Below are 17,978 nucleotides of genomic sequence, written 5' to 3'. Positions count from 1 at the left end.
ACTGACTAGAAGAAACCACCAGAATCCTTATGGAGAATGTATGCTTTAATGAATGGGTCCAAGCACTTATACAACTCAGCATTGACTCATGTTCATTTAGAAGAACGAGAGAATCGTCAACTCAAACGACCAGGACGATGAAAGTAAACCCTTAAGCATTCTTGTGTTGGCAAGTCGGAAAGATTTTCTGCAGAACTATTGAAAGTACTAATTGAATCCAATTGAAACAAACTATTGAAAGAACCAAGATCCAACATCTGTTTGGGCATGTTTGGAGCTAAGAATGATTTTTCATTGGCGTTACGTAGAAACCTACTGGAGAATCCTCCTCAAAATAGAAATGAATCTGTATGAAGATGGACGGGATGAAGGACTCATCTTTTCCCAGTTATGAGGTACAGCCTAAACCCTTAAACATTCTTCAGTAAGCAAGACAGCGTTAAAACCTTTTGTGGTGCTCAACAATCAAAAAGGGTTCCAAGAAGAACTATTCGAAGATCCATGGAATGACTATTTGAGAGTTGCCTCTAAAACAACTAAGAAGAACAAATGATACAGGGTTTCTTCTCATTTGTCAAAGAGTATCCTCTTGTTGATGCCCTACAAAGCAGCATGCTCCTCAATCAGAAAGCCTAAAAAGCATCCCGAGCAGCCTCAAAGAAGCATTGAAACGAACCTTTGAAGCCTTCCACGTGTGAACTCAGACTCCGAAACCGCAGACGCTATAATTTACACATTCGATGAACCTCGGTGCCCCCTGAAAACGAGGTCGTAACACAGAATATGGTTTACAGTCGCGCTGTAAAACGTGTCCCGGCCTCGTCTAATTAGAAGTGACTGTTTTATGGAGTGCATGACAATGCATGGATTTAAGTGTGCACACATTGAGACATGTGGCAAAGATCAGCCCTGAGCCATCTCTGGAAACACAGGCAGTGTGTATGTGTATATGTGTGTGTGTGTGTGTGTGGTTGCCAGATGACGGTTGTTACATCGAGGAGTTGAAGCGTAACTGGTGTGTGTTTCATTCTCTCACTCGTGTTACGCACCTGTTAAAAGGTTAGAGTGTTAATAAGAAACATGGCATCGGGTCTAAATGTCCAAACTCACTACTACTACGCTACGATTTCCTCACTAACCCACAAAGACATGGGTTGACTTGCTTGCTAATGCAAGCTGAGGCAATAAATGTGATTTGTGGGTGGGGATTAATTACATTTGTAGTGGTGAACCTTTAATAGGAGAAAACTGAATACCTAAAGATCTCGCGGTTCGTATCTTAGTCATTCCACAAGGATCGTTCCATTTTTTTTGTTATATGGGGGTGCTCAATGTCTGATTTCACATAGAACTTGTTATTTTTATTATGATGTTTACCTCATGAATCTAACATGCTAGTTTGAAGGACACATGCTATAATGCGTCCTTGTTCTGTTAATGTATAAATGACACACTGTGGTATAACATTATAGAATTGGCAGTAAATTTTAGACTGTGGTTCATTGTTTAATACCACACACACACACACACACACACACACACACACACACACACAGCTTTCCATATACCTTTGTACCTAGCTAACTGCTAACAGACGTGACCCGATGGTTACCCGATTCATCAATAAAGGTGTGTGGCTATCACTCTCTGAGCCCTCACTCTCTAACCACAGTCACCTGTTTCCAAGAATTATCTGAAAGACTAAATTTAATAAGCATCACCATTTTTTTCTGTTTGTTTTGGCCACACTGAGATGGCGATTTCTGCTAAAAAAAACGAAGCTTTCAAAAAAAGACGATGCATTTTTTGTCATTGCTGCAACCTTTCAAAGAACCGGAAAGTGAACAAATGCCAGGTGAATTGAAGCAGGTCTTACGTTTTGTTCTTGCGCAGTACAGGGACGTAAACGATTCAAAATGAAAGTGCGAACGTTTGTAGACGAAAGCTCCGTTTTTTTTCTTCAAATCTATCCGGATCGGTGTAGATGTAGAAAGAATAGAGACATGCTGGAGAGAGTGGGAAATCCTTGGAAAATTAAAGGAGAGGATGTTTAGAAAGGCCTTGAGGAAAACACCCTGAAGGAACTTGGGTAATGAGAATTCAATCAGAAGAAGACTTAATCCTAAAGAGGGCAGTAATGATCCACAATCACCGAAGCAAAAAGAAGATGAACAAGTAGCAGAAGGTTCATCAAGAACCTATTGAAATGTACTCATTTACATTTCTGCTTTTGGAGGAGAAAACGAGTAAGAAGAACAGTAAGAACCAGCTGAGTGATTACATTCAGGTCAGCTCGAAAGATCTCCAGTCCAACAAGTCAGTTTTTACGCTAATTCTTAATTAGCTGGCAATACATTATTAGCAATGTGCTCATGAGGTTACAAAAGTGCAAGGCTTTGATGACTTATTGTTATGACACAGCAACTCCTGACACCATGGTTTCTCGACAACACACCCAAGATTTGACTCCCATTATTTCCTCCCAAGTTTCAGCTTCGGCCCCCCGATCCCCCCAGATTTCTCCGTCCCTGTAATTTGATCTGCTGTCCAGCTGCAGCGTCTTAGCATGAGGTCATATCTGCATCGATATCGTTTTCCTAATAAGCCCTGCATTTTGGCTCGGGTCGCCCAAACGCCGCTGGAACGACTGGAGGTGAGCTCAACTGAACCACGGCCTGTCAGAAGCACCTGGGATGAAACTGGAATGCCATGGATACAAAACATGAGGTTTACTCTGTGCTAATGCAGACGTCAGGGTTGGTGGAGGGTCAGAGTGGAGAACGTGGGCAAGTTTTCAGCACCGAATATACGATCGACTTTAGAGTTGAATCACGGGGTGATTTAAGCTCTACTAATGGCAGTCCATCATGCATGGAGGCCAAATACTGTTTCAAGAGAGACATTTCTTTGCAAAAACGGGCAATAAATATCTGAAATTTACAGTCACACTGATAAGTTACTGTGTCTATTAAGGGGATGCGAGCACACATCCCAACAACAGCCTTGGCCTTATCTGTCAGTGTAAGATACTTCAATATGCTGAATACACACGGATTAAACAACGTTTACTTATTTATGAATGCAAGCTCTTTACCTTTACCTTTATATATATTACAAATGGGATAAATCCTTTCATGACCTTGATTTAGTATCTCATCAAACTGTACGCACGAGTTGTTTTTAGAGCATGCTATAAAAGAAATACAAAATATAATAGTTTAAGAGTCGAAGATTCCGACTGGAGGAGCCTGATTCGATCTCACAATCGAGATGTTTCGGTTATACGGGGGTCTTCAATATCTGATTTCACATAGACCTACCTGTTTTCTTCAGCAAACATATTTTTGTTTGTTTTTTTTACGGTGCATCGATGTTGCGCTGTACTTTTCACCACAATTTAGCCGATTTTATTCGATTTGCTGACATGTGAAATGCAAATCCTGTCTGCCAAGACTTGACAATTCTGATTCGACTATGCAAAATCCTTAGCCCTTTATTCAAAATATTAGCATGTGCTGGATCAGGTGCTATTTTATAAGATGCGGAAGCCAACCATGTTACTGACAGCAAATATGAAAGGTTCTTGTCGATTGAAAACCTTTATACTGTAGACATTTATGGCATTTGGCACACCCCCTGAGTGACTTCCACAGCGACATACAGTACAACAACCTCAATTTTGCTGAGCATTTGAGGGTTAAAAGGCTCGTACAAGGGCCTAGTGGTGCTGGGAATTGAACTCATAACCATCCAAGCCAAAGCATATCATCATACCCATTGAAAAACCACTGCTAGCTAATCATAGTCGGAATGGTGTTCACAGAAAACTGACTCATAACCCAACTACAAAGAACTTTCTTTGTTTAATTAGTCAGTGGTGAATGAAGTACACAAACCATGGACTTGAGTTAAATTAGAGATACACTTGGTACAATTTTACAGCAGTAAAAGCCTTCTTTAAACTTTCCTTTGTGTAAAAGTACAAAAGTACAATAAAGTAAAGTGCAGATACGTGAAAAAGCAACTTATGTACAGTAATAATTTACGTTTACTTCATTACCGTCCATCACTTAATTATTTAAAATGCCCCCCCCCCCCCCCCCCCATTCGGTTCTCTTTCCTTTACATCTATTCTGCCTTTCTTTTTTTGTATTTCTCTCACACTCATGTTCTCTCACACTCCTTTTCCATCAAACCTTCTCGCAATTAGTTTTAACAACTAAACCCTTTCCTCTTCAAGCCAATGTAAACATTTTGCGCCTTGCCAATTCCCTCATATGTTTCTTTTCTGATGCAATAGTTTGGCATAAAAGCATTTGGAAAGCAACCCGGCTACTTATTTCTTGTTCTCGTTTCTTTTCTTGTTTGTCCAACAGCGAGGACGTTTTTCAAGCACCGCAGACGCTGATGCGTGTCGACAGCGGCTGCTAATTGGAGTAAATTCGTTTACCTCGGGCGGCGTGTTTGCACAAAATGGCGCGCGCCATGTGAATAAGTGATGATCGGCAGGGCTGGTATAAGGCCCGACTTTTTGAATCATTTAACAGCACGAGCCACTAATTAGCAGCGAGAAAAGCCGGCTTTCAGCCTCAATTAAGACAAGCCCGTGTCAGTGAGAGGAAAGAGATAGAGGGCACCGGGGGCTTCTGATTTATTTATCCTTTGAGCAGATTCTGGGTTGCAGTGGGCTTTGCCTTTGGATGGTGGTATAGAGGAGATGGAGTGAAGTTCGAGTCTGTGTATTAAGACGAAGCTAAAGATTTCTTCCACGGATTACCCAAACAAGAATTGAAAAATCAAACAACAGTAAAGACTAGGGGACAAATCAATTTCTGGGGGGCTTGTCAAGCAAGGGAGATGGGGATATTGAAGTCTAAAAGGGGTCTAAAGGCATCATCCCTCTCCTTTGCATATGATAATAATAATAATAATAATTTGTTACATTTTATTATTATTATTATTATCATAATCCCCTGATGTTCTCTTGGCATTATATGAAGTGCATCTTCTGAGCTTGAAGCAGCTTGGAGGAAAATCAGCCCTGGGATCTTTGCCACAAGTCATGGAAGTGGATATGGTCAGTCACGGCAGTGGTGCTGCCTTAAAACCAGTTTGCTTTTTGGTGAAGTTCGAACTTAGAAAAAACGTGGAAGAAAAAATGAATGAACCAATGTCTTAAACATTAAACTATCGCTTACAAGAGACTACACCGATCAGCCGTTATAGTTATGACCACCTGTCCAATATTGTGTTGGTCCCCCTTTTGCTGCCAAAACAGTTCTGACCCATCGAGCATTACCAGAATTAAGTCCTTTAGCAATTTAAGCTAAAGTCTGTTGAATCGGACCACACGGACCAGCCTTCGCTCCCCATGTGCATCAATGAGCATTGGCCGCCCATAACCCTGTCCCCGGTTCACCACTGGACCACTTTTTCATAGATACTGACCACTGCATACTGGGAACAGCAAACAGGATCTGCAGTTTTGGAGATGCTCTGACCCAGTCGTCTAGACATCACAATTTGTTAAACTCGCTCAAATCCTTACGCCCATTTTTCCTGCTTCTAACATCAACTTTGACAAAATTTTAAATGGCTGCCTAATAAACCCCCACTAACAGGTGCCATGATAAAAAAAAAAATCAGTGTTATTCACTTCACCACTCATAATGTTATAATGTTATGTCTGATCAGTGTATGTTCTTTCCTTAAAAGCGTCGTCATAGTTTTCAGCGAGTTTTTCTTACTCCATCACAAATAATCTATTAACGCAAACACTTCACATATCCATTTACACCGCACCAGGACCGCACGGTCTCATTTAACGTAATTACACGTGCATAATCAAGTGAAGTCAGTCTTCTTATTAAAAAGTGTCTCACTGCTACTCCTTCCTGCTCCCTAATTCACTCGGACACCGGTGGTAGAGCGGGATATTTTTAGAAACCGTTTTTGAATCTTTGACAGACTTCCTGGCAATGATTTTCCTGTCTGTAGTTTCGAAAGCCAAACTGTGCCCTCTGTAAATGAACGGCATCCGAGTTGACGAGGACGTCTGGGTCACGTTCGGGGGTACGTTTGGCTCGTTTTTAAGCAGCAGGAAAAATCCTGACCCAGTAGCACGGCCTCTGAAATTCAGCCCCTTGAAATGTGTCCTTGATCAAGCAAAAGGTACGAAGCCCTTTGAGCAAAAGAAGATGCACTGGATACCAGTCAAGGCAAGAGATTACAGAAACGCCACCTCTCACCATGGGACGTCCTTCTGGGTCCCTCACAGAAAATGTCCGGAAACTTCCGTGCCAAATTTGGTCCTGCAACACTCCCCCCTCCCCCTCCCCCCCGCCTTCATTCTTTTTGGAAAGCCAGACTGCAGGGAAATTAACGCTTGTTCTAGTGGGAAAGGAGGGCAACATGAATTTTGTTTCGCCCCGGCCGTGAAACGCAGCTGATTCCCAGCTCTGAGGTTTTTTTCCGGCTGCCGCTCAAATCCCAGCAGTGTTTATGGATTCTCCAGATCTCATTACAGTCAATGAGCCTGCAAAGACTCGCAGATCAAAGTGAAAAAGACTTTCTGGTGAGTGAGAGAGAGAGAGGAGTGAGCCAAATCAAGCAATTAGAGCCAAGGAAGTTCGCATCAGGAATATTTTAAAAAGCAGGAAGTGGTCGGTTATAAATAAATAAGGAAGTAAATAAAAATGGCAGCACTTGCAAATCATCTTAATCACCAAAACATACATGGCTACAGTCGGAGTTTTAACAAAGAACTGCTTTTCCAGGAGGTAGACAAGACAAGACAAGACTTTTTCATCTAACTCCAAATGTGACACAGAACATCTCAGCTGTTGTTTGTTTAAACATGCTATGCTTTAACTACAATGCTAATATAGCTAACAATCCACAGACGCATTATGAAACCGTCCGACAACTTGTGCACGATGATCATCGGAGAACGATCCACATGCTCTCACTTTCCGGACCCACCCTACTCGCCAGATTTGGCTCCTGTGGACTTCGCCCTCTTTCAGAAGATGAAGATCCAGCTCGCTCGACTCGCTTCGAAAAGAAGACTTCCAGGACACATTCCAGAAGTGGCAGCAACTCTGGGAGCGCTGTATTCTTGTGCAAGGGGACTATTTTAAAGGTAGTAGTGTGCAAACGTAGATAAAAAGAAGCACTTTTTGATATCACCTTGTATGGTGTATCGATGAAATATCTGTAGCTCTTTCAGCGCTAGGACAACCTTTCCGCACCTGTTTACCATCTTACTTTAAATGTTCCAATTGAATTATTAGAATGATGTAGTTCAAGTCACTAAGCTTGGCAGATATGGATTAGATTTCATCCACAAAACAAAAGCTCCCTACTTTGTGAAGTTTGGCCTTCTGGACAGCAGAAAGGCAGACACGACACTCTGCATTATGGTGTACACTCATCTCTCTTTGGACCTCGGCTTTCATGCCAGTTTATCCTGTTTATCATTAATAGGCATAAACAACCCCAGGTCCCGAGCTCAATTATTTCAAATGTGATTTCGCGGCGGCGTCGTGGCTAAATGCTGCATCCAGGGTAAGAAATCGAGAAAGAGTCCTATCGCCATGTGCTTCACAATTTCACACCGTTGTCCTTGAAAGTTTCAGGCTTCAACCAACCTTCGTCTTGTCTTTTCTGTCTTTTACTCACCCTCTTTCTGTCTGTCTACTTTATCTGACGGTTGGCACGTTTCTCTGCTGCCAGGCTTTAAACGACATCATCCACCAGCTGCGAGTGTGAACCACACACACACACACACACACACACACACACACACACACACACACACACACACACACACAGAGCCATTAAAGGGGCCCCTTTAATTAAAGTAGGCATGTAAAGGTCGTTAAAGGCGAACAGATGGGTCCTTGGTTTACTCATCGTTGCACTCGGCCCCTTTTGTCCTCCTGTAAATATCTTTTTTTAAACGTTTGTGATGTTACAGGTCCTGAACACACACTGAAATCTGGTTTACGCCTGCAATCCTACCATCTCTGGATACTACAGCTGGAGATCAGTACCTCGGATTTACAATGAATATGATAATTTGGTTTGTTCAACTTGTCAGATGGCAGAAATTTCTGGATAAACATCCCAAAAAGTAGGCGGCACACAAGAGAAACTCTTCATGCTGTTGGAGTTGGGTGTCAGAAACAACATACTGCCCCATGTGGTGCTTGGGCCCCTAATACTAGCACTATTTTACTACATGTACAGCAGCTAGTGCCTATTAACAATCAAGCAGACAAAAATAATAACAATTAACCATTCCGATTTGTAAATAGAGTTTGAGAGTATAAGCGATTGAATTGAGGAAATCCTGTCATCCGGGGACCTCCTGAGTTTTATACTTTTATTTCTCGAAAGTTGACTGAAAATAATTGCCTTGCGATACCGTACATTTAAATACTTTACCTTTGTTTATTTTATTTGTACAACGTCGTAACACGCGCAGGTGTTTTTTTTACCAAATGTCCTCATAAGTGCTATAATACTTTGTGGGGTGTTTTTGCAACCCCCTCCCCCCTCTTGTGCAAAGCCACGAGTGAAGCCGTAATTACAGCCTTCTCTATACGTCTCAAGGCACTTTCCTTATGGAGACCTGCATTTCAATCCCTGTGACGTCTCTGGTCCCCATGAGACAGGTGTGTGTGTGAACCGTGTGTAAGACGACGTATACGAAGACTTCTACATACACCATAATGCCCCATCCTTTTCTATTAGATCTTCATGGTTGTGTAATAAGTCGGCCTGTCGAGAGTGAAATGTGGCCTTGTTGTTGAATGTGCAGGTCAGATAGTGAACTTTTTGAAGGAAATTAGGACCGTTACATGCTCAGACACTAGACAGAAATACTCCCTGAAGGTGTAAATATTGATATATAAAATTTAAGAGAGGTTAAGACTTCTCAGTAGGGTTATTTAGACTTTGGCCCCCTCGGCTAAAGCATCAGTTGTGCACCGGTTTACCAGGATAAAGCTGAAAAACGTGTGTCCCAAAATGGCTTGATGCTTTTCAAAATTTTGCCCTCCATCTTGTTGCAGGCCGGCCAACAGTAAATGGATGCAAAATGGTTATTAAATACGTTATTAAAAATGAAAAATAAATGAAAAAAGCTTCCTTACATTTGTTTGTTGGTAGCTAGGAATAGCTATGTTTTTTATGCAAAAATGTCGGTGAGAGAACATTTATCGTAAAATTGTAAAAAAACAAAACAAAACGTTTTCTCTAACATCTGCACTACAATGACAAGTTTGTGGACATGTGCTTTTGAACATCCCACTAGTCATTTGCTTTTAGAATAACCTCCATTCTTCTGGGAAGATGTTCCACTAGATCTTGTGGAGATTTGCATGACATTCATTCATCACTGAGGGTGTTCAATAGGGTTAGAGCTCTGTAGCAGGCCACTCAAGCTCTTCCGCTCCAACCCATGTAAAGTTTATCTCCAGCGTGCCTCCAACTTTGTGGAAACAGTTTGGGGAAGAACTACAAATGGCTGAAAACTACTGTTTTTTTTTTGTATGTATATGCTGTACTGTGTATGTTTGTACTGTGTCTCTGCTTCATATTTGCAAATTTTTTTTTTGCTGCTGTAACATAGAAGTTTCTAGTGGACAGATAGTATATCCTTTTTTATTAAAATGAGTGCTTTAAGTCATTCTTTGTATTTGATTAACAACTGTGCCAGAAAACTAATGCAAACGCTTCCATTACCAGAAATCTCAAAGTCCACAAGGAACTTTGGAAGACTTTCGAATTTCGTCGTCACAAACAGACTCCATGATGAGTCCTTGAGCCTCCGGTAACCGTAAGCGAACATGCTTTCCTTCCTCGCATTCCTGTTATTAGTGACAAGTCGCGTTACGTCGCCCCGATCCTGATCCGCTAATGCAGACACAAAACAAATTAGAGCCGAGCCGCTATTAACGCTCGGCTCCCTGGAGGAGACAGAGATGATATTAAAGTCATCCTCCCACTGCTGCAACACACTTGATGATGGACAGGTAAATTAGGAGAACAAGGGAACAACCTCGACACTGTTTACATTGAAAAAAGAGAGCAAGAGAAAAGAGGAGATATACTGAGCCGGTTTCTACTAATACCTCAGAAGACACCATGTTCTATTCTTTCTCTCGGGTATAGGCGATGTTTCTGTAGGCAAATATTGTTGCTGGCTAATAAGCAAATTTAGATTTAAAAGAAAAAAAATAAAAAGGATATTCTCTTTCATCAGCCAATCATAAGGCAGTACGGCAGATCCTGAACTCACTATGGGCTCATATTCTTGTTTTTTTTACACAAAAACTCCTCATCTAGTCAAGACTTGCAATCTTATTTCTAGCCATAAAAATCTTATTGGTCTTGTTTTGAGAATAAAATACTACCCAAGAGCCGATTGCGTAAAATTATTCTGATTGGTTTAAGATTATTGATCTTTTTTCCTTACTTAGTTAGTAAAGTTACCTTCAAATTGAGCCTAATTATCATCAGAGAAATCATTTGAGACCAGCTTTGTATCTTTTAAGACTTGATTTAAATAAAGCGGTAATAACTGGTTGTAAGGTTGCCCTGTACTCAGTATGCTCAGTAATCACACTTGAACACATTATCCAGTGTTTTTAAACTTTGTTGTTTATAAAAAGTACTGATGGATTTTTATTTCTCTGTGGTGTGATTTCAGTTTCTCATATTGAATGTCTTTCAGTGTTCAGTTCATCATGTTTTATGTTGCAATACGTTTTTTGAGAAGCAGTAAGTAATGATTTTGCTTTGTTTTTGCATCGTAACTATTGGGTTTTTACAAGAGAGTCTTTATTTAAATGAATAATTGTTGACAATACGCACAAATGCTTGATCTTGAATTTAATAGTAATCTTATATAAAATATAGAATATATAATAGACAATATATAATGCTGATGATTCTTGTTTGGTAGCTCTGGTCTGGTTTTTCACACAAATGAAAGAATTAACACGCTAGTTTTAAGTTACTCAGACTAAATAACTGTTTGATGCTTATTGTAAGACATTTTGTTCTTCTTTAAATATGTTTTCGCATTTAACGAAATCTTACCAAATGTAATTCTCTTACTGCGCTGGCAGATTTGACTAATTTCTAATCTTTATCTTCTTATATCATGCATTTCTTATATTTTGATGGCAATTTTTTGCAGTGTGGCAGTCAGGAGTGGAACCAGAGGTGTATGAATGAGATCAATATATCAATTTCATCACGGACAGCAAATTAGAATAAAGAGCAAATGTGAAATTCTGGGTGAAACTGGGTAAATCTGTCACAAAGAACATCACTGAAAGATAAAGAGAGTTCAGGACTGAGATGTCGAAATCATTTGGCAACTTGTGCATGATGATCTTCGGAGAAAGATCCACATGATCTCACTTCCGCACCCACGTTACTCGCCAGATTTGGCTTCTGCAGACTTCGCTCTCTTTCCGAAGATGAAGATGAAGTTTGAAGGTCGGCGTTTTGACATCATTGCGTTTTGGATATCGGGCGAGAATTTGCAGCAGGTGCTTGACACACTCCGAAAAGAAGACTTCCAGGACACATTTCAGAAGTGGCAGGAACGCTGGGAGCTCTGTATTGCTGTGCAAGGGGACTATTTTGAAGGTGATTGTGTGTAGACGTAGATAAATAAAGTACTTTCTTGAAACTTTTTAAAACCACCTGATACCACGTACATCTATAGTCCAAGTTTATTAAAAGGCTCCTGACTCACCCAGAGATACAGTCTAATCTTGCTGTATAGTACATAGAGGTTAGAAGTAATCACCTTTTAGCATCACTACCAGAAATCCTCAGGGCTCCGTCCTCGGCCCACATTCATTCTTCTGTGCCAAACTGATTACACACAACACTTTTCCTTTCCTTTCCTTTCCTTTCCTTTCCTTTCCTTTCCTTTCCTTTCCTTTTCTCCTCTAACGCAAGACATCAGACTTGGCACAGAAATAAGATTTTTACAAAAAAAGCCACACCTGCACACCTGAGTGCGATGTAAAGATTTGCCACGGTGGCTCCCGAGAGGCCGAGTCCTTCTGTCGAGAGCGTTTTGGGACAGAGAGGAAGTGTGTGAGACCTCCATCTGGTCCTCCTTGCTGTGACCCCGGAGGAGCAGGCGTCATGGCAACGTTCCCCTCGCTCAGCAGCGTTTTCGAAGCGATTATTACGTCCATTTCTGTAAAAAGCAGGAAACAGAAAGGAGCAGAGATTATAATAAGGAGCAGATGGCAGGACCAGCGGGGGGACTTGGAGGTCATGGCATTGGTCGAATCAATAAATAAAAGTTTTATTGTTTTTTGGGAAAATGTATACTTCTTACAAGATGAGTCCTGAATTCCCAGAACTGCAGGTGTTTTAAATGCACTAACAAAACACGAGCACTTAGAAGGGTTTGTATATTGGGTACTTGAGGAACCATGTGTACTACCCATAATGCATCACAAACATAAGGCTTTGTGTAATTAAGTAAAACATTAACAAAACGTTTTGAAGCGTTTGATAATCTGCATTATCTGATAGGGGGTCATACGTGTTTAGGGTGCCTGTGTGCTGTCTGCTAATTAGCTCATTACCTAGCAGACTGTTAGCTGAAAACACAATATGTTCCCAACTCCACATTTTCTAGATTTTTCTAGATTCTGGAATGAAAAAATAAAAGCATTTTTCCACTGCTACTCAACACCAGCCAAATGATCTAGCTAGCTAATCCACTTTATTTGAAATCAGCTAGCTAGCAATATAAACTATGTAGCAGAATGGTCAAGTATAAAAAAAATCCACAAGAATCTTGCATTCTGATACAGAAATCTGTTTTTGTGCAATTTGAAAAATACCTCACAGCCTTCACCATATGGCGACTTTTAGCAGCGTGAGTATAAAGTTCTCGTTTTTCACCATAAAACGTGTAAAATATGGCCGTACGACTCGATCCTGGCGCCTTACCAGTGCTCTCTAGTCTAATTAGGTTTGATTGCACAATCAACTCTGACCAAATGGCTCATCATATGGTTTGGGGCGTTACTAGGAAAAAAGCTCGGGAAAGCTACGTGAGGGCTTGAACCAGCAATATTCTGATTTACCGAGTTGCTGAAACATGAAAGTACGAAAATATTGGGTTGCTAAATTTACAGATTTGATGTTTGTGGACGCCTGACCATAAATTGGTATATGCTCCTTTTTTAACATTCTATTCTGCATTTACTGCTCATTTGATGTTATAAGGAGCTCCACTCTTCAGTAAAGAGGTTCCACTAGATATTATGGAGATTTGTGGAGATTCATTCAGCCACAAGTTATGAGTAAAGTCAGGTGCTGATGTAGGTGAGGTTCGGGCCAGTCAGCAAAAACAAGAAATAACTTGTTTCATGGATGTTTAAAAACATTAAACACAGCTATAACTGTATTAGTGCACATCTGGAAAGGCTCCATCAATGCTAAAACGTATGTGCAGGTTTTAAAGCAACATATGCTTCTATCCAGTGTTTTTCAGGTAAGGCCTCATATATTTCATTAAAAGAATGCTAAATTGCATACTGCATCTATTTTCCCAGAGGTGTTGAGTGTTTATTGGTTGCTTTTCCTTCACTCTATGGTCCAACTCATCCTAACTTATCTCAACTGGATTTAAATCGGCTGATTGTGGAGGTGGGGGTCATCTGATGCAGCACTCAAACATTCTCCTTCTTGGAGAAATTGCTCTTACATAACCTTGAGGTGTTTGGGGTCATTGTAGTGTTGGAAATCAAATAATGGTCCCAATAAGTTCAAACCAGGTGCAAAATGCAGTGGTAGCCATACTGGTTAAGTGTGCCCTTAAGTATGACTAAATCCTCCTTCACCATGCTTCACATTGGGAACCACACATTCAGTAACCTTCTGTTCACTCTCTGTACATCTAACAAAGACTTGTTGGTTAGAACTGAAAATCTCATTTTTATCAGACTTATCAGTTTTCCACTAAACTAATGTCCATTCCTGGTGTTTCTTAACCAAGCGAGTCTCTCTTCTGCAATTCAATCATGAAAGCCTGACTCATGCAGTGTCCACTGAACAGTTGATGTTGAAATATGTCTGCCACTTGATCTTCAAGAAGCATTTATGTAAATCTGATTAAATCTGATTATGTAAATTTCTGATTCTGGTGATTCTAATAAATGTATCCTCTGCAGCAGAGGTAGCTCTTGGTCTTCCTTTCCTGGGACGGCCCTCACTGAGCCTGGCACATCATAGCATTTAATGGTTTTGTAGACTGTATTTGGGGATGAATTTAAATCTTTATTTTGGATTGACTGACGTGAATGTCAAAATATAGATTTACTACTACAGTAGTTGTAGTAGCAATAATAAAGCTGCTGACTCTGCACTCAACGTTTCCTCTGCACAAAAGAAAAACTGATGGTCTAAGGCACATTAAGGATGCAGGTCACAAATGAATTCACACATCTGTGAATTGAAAACCATTTTATGTAATTACCTCATGATTTATATTTTTGCCAAACTTAAGTCAAAGTTAATTGGACAGGCTAAAATATAAAACATTCTTTTGTATATTACATCATCTTTCACAGTCTGGATGTCATCAGTATTAATGTAAAATGTTAAAAATAATAAAAATAAGGAAATACACACACACACACACACACACACACACTCACACACACACAGCTCAAATGCTTATTTAAAGTCTGAGCTGTAGCGTCACCCCCGAAGACGGGCATTTGTTTACCGTCAGGTCAGAGGTGTTGTCATGTGGTGACCGCAACTTCTCACATTTAATATGGAGAAGAAAACAAACAGATCTCTCTCTCTCTCTCTCTCTCTCTCTCTCTCTCTCTCTCTCTCTCTCTCTCTCTCTCTCTTTGTCTGTATCTTTCTTTCTGTGTCTCTCACTCGTTGTTTCTATGGCTTGTTATTTTTAATGGCAGGTACACATAGGATTTGGAGCTTCTGTGGTTCAGTGTGTGTGTGTGTGTGTGTGTGTTGTCACAGCACTGTCGGTAGAGTGTGTGGAGTTGTGCTGTACACACTGAGTCCCTTGTGTGTGTGTGTGTGTGTGTGTGTGTGTGTGTGTGTGTGTGTGTGTGTGTGTGCGTGTGTGTGCGTGTGTGTGTGTGTGTGTGCGTGTGTGTGTGAAGACGGACTCCTCCTCACAGATGGGGCTTTAATTAACACATGGGCTCTCTCATCACAACACCGTGGCCAGGTGTCGCCCTGGAAACCGTCTCCATGCTGGACGCAGGGGACACACACACACACACACACACACACACACACACACGCACACACAGTAGCACGAACATACAGGATGATGACGATGATGATTATCTGAATGATGATGATTAGTACAGTTGTGATTATTATATCACAAATAACAAAATTCAAGGAGAATTCCAGATTTTCAAGACTCTGTCGAGACCTGCCATACACGGGTATTTTGATTCAATCAATTTATTTTATTTTATTTCTGCAGCCTGTTCAAATAAAATTAAAACGAAAGGAATGAAAATCCATGCTGATGGAAAATTATGTGTAATCCCTCATATGACGTGTGGAACCCAGTAGGGGGCGAAAGTTTGTCATAAACTATTACGTCAAACGCCTCGAGAATAAGGCTGGAGACTGTGTATTGAGCGATCAAGATGAAAAAATAGAAGCAAGGTTAATGGCAAAGAACAAATACTTAAATGTCTTCAAACATCTGTTGGTTTTATACAAGCCAGGTTTCATGAAAACACAACAAACTTCTAACCTAGAATAATTGCGGAAAGAAAATAGTGAGTGAGTCGCTGGAATGCGAATCAATTTTCACAGTGTAGATACGAACAATTTCTAGAAGTTTAATTTAATGGATTGTTGATGCAACATATTGACAGCAACCATTGGAACTTCCGTAGAGTAATTTGTTTTATTACTACTTTCCGTACAATACAAAAATTTTCATGAAAGCACACCAACCGTTACTGTAGGCTATAAACTGTTCCAACAAATGACTCAGTAATACCCTATTGTAAATGCTGTTTTCATGACCCCTGGGAACTACTTAACCTCACACATCCATAAGAACTCATCTAAAGTTTAATCTTCTCATTTATCTGGCATAATTCCACATTTTCCCTGAGGTGGTCTGAAGTTGTCGCGCTACTGTAATCGCGTCATCGGGTTCGGCACTCCTGTTGGTTCTTGGTTTGACGGTTTGAAACCTTCTGGACACCAGAATTTCAGTGGAAAAACAAACTATTGCACGCTTTTTTTTAATCAGCTGTCTGTCTGAACAAACACGGCGATTAAACTCTACAGATTTTAGCCATGGATCATCAATCTTTATATCTTTATAAGAATCTTATGGTTCTCATTTACAGCATCTGTAATTTCCCATATTCACAGAGACTTACACATGTCTCATTCATACAACTAATTAATTGAGGAACTTGCTCAAGAGCCCAGCAATAGCGCTGAGATTTGAACTTATGCCCTTCCACTGTTTTATCCACTGAGCTACCACCTTTACAGATGCTTTTCAGACTCGATCTTTACTTTGCCTCGACCCTCTAAAGACTCGAGCTCAACCTAGTCCTGGTGTTTTGTCTTGACATCGATGACCTTGACCTCACCCCCAAACAGAATGAGTACTGAGGACGGTGTAGCACTTCCGATTCATGCTAACACAGCCCAAAGTAATAATCAAGGTGATGCTATGTTTTAAAACATGTCCACACGATCCAAAGGTTGTTTGTGTTTTCCTCAATGTTTGTAGCGCCAAAGCGCAGACGCTACAGTACGTCTCTCAAACTTTGCCTTTGATCTGTTTTCTGAGGTGAATTAAGTTTCACACACTTGCGTTCTCTTCCTCCTCTCCAACACACACACACACAGATCCTGTCTCTCTTGCTTTCCTCCTCCGTCTCCGTCGCCTCAGTTGTTGCTGTGCGTGGAGCTGACAGCTCCTCCCGAGCGAAGAAGTTGGTGACATTCTTCCCCGTTCCCGCGACATCTGGCCACAAACGAGCGCGTCAAATCCCACCCAGTGGCTGCTTAAAGGGTGCCAACTGCCGGTACTTCCCATTAGGGCCCTAAAGACGAGCACTTCAAACGGCACGCGCACCTTGGGAGGGACGCGCATCATCATATTTTAATCGAACATGTGGCTCCTTCGCCGTTGTCCCGCGTCCAAATTGCAATAGTGAATTCTGTCCAGCTGTCGGGCTACAAATGGGGCTCAATTATAGTGCCGACGTGCACCTCTGTTTCCCTCACATTCCCTCTCTTCTTCTTCTTTTTCTTCTTCTCGGCTTTAATCGTTAAACAAAGTGAGTCGGACTCGTCGAAGTCGCTTTAGGGTTAAAACCTTTGTCGGCGTGACGGCTGACATCATGCGCGCTGACACCATTCGCTCTCCCGAGTCCACACTCACAAACACATGAGGTTAAGACAGAATCTGTCGTCCTGCTAACGGAGCGTCTGCCATGTAACAGCTCCATGTTCGCTTTACAAACAAGTTTGGTCATGTTTTATTGATGCCACTCGAAAGTGTTTGTGCCAGGTTTGTTTTTTTCGGGGTCGTGTTTACTATTCATTACTGTTCGCAGTCAATTATTTAGATCCTCCAATACTTTTTTTTTGTTATATGGGCTATCTTGCTGAACCGGGAAATTGTTGCTATCTTATGAATGAAAAATTACATCAATCTAAGGAGTTTTTTTTTTTGGTTTTTGCATTTGCTTTTTTAAAAATAATTTCTTTACACATTTTTAACAATCTGTAGTGAGAGCAAGGTGGATGGTAGATGGATAGGTGTAAAGGTATAAAGATGGGTAGATGGATAGGTGTAAAGATGGGAAGATGGATAAATGTAAAGGTGGGTAGATGGGTAGATGGATAGGTGTAAAGGTGGGTAGATGGGTAGATGGATAGGTGTAAAGGTG

General features: G+C 40.8%; 1 protein-coding gene across 1 annotated transcript in view; it reads right to left on the bottom strand.

The window, feature by feature from the left end:
- LOC124397258 (probable carboxypeptidase X1) overlaps positions 1-17,978 on the bottom strand; it is a 74,393-nt gene that overhangs the window by 24,749 nt on the left and 31,666 nt on the right. Inside the window, exon 2 of the mRNA XM_046866787.1 lies at positions 12,033-12,232. Coding sequence (XP_046722743.1) covers positions 12,033-12,232 — 200 coding nt within the window. The remainder of the gene's footprint in view (positions 1-12,032; positions 12,233-17,978) is intronic.

This window comes from Silurus meridionalis, chromosome 14 (genome assembly GCF_014805685.1).
Source record: "Silurus meridionalis isolate SWU-2019-XX chromosome 14, ASM1480568v1, whole genome shotgun sequence".
Lineage (NCBI taxonomy): Eukaryota > Metazoa > Chordata > Actinopteri > Siluriformes > Siluridae > Silurus > Silurus meridionalis.
The sequence above is the reverse complement of the archived record's forward strand: the minus strand, read 5'-3'. Positions and strand labels throughout refer to the sequence as shown.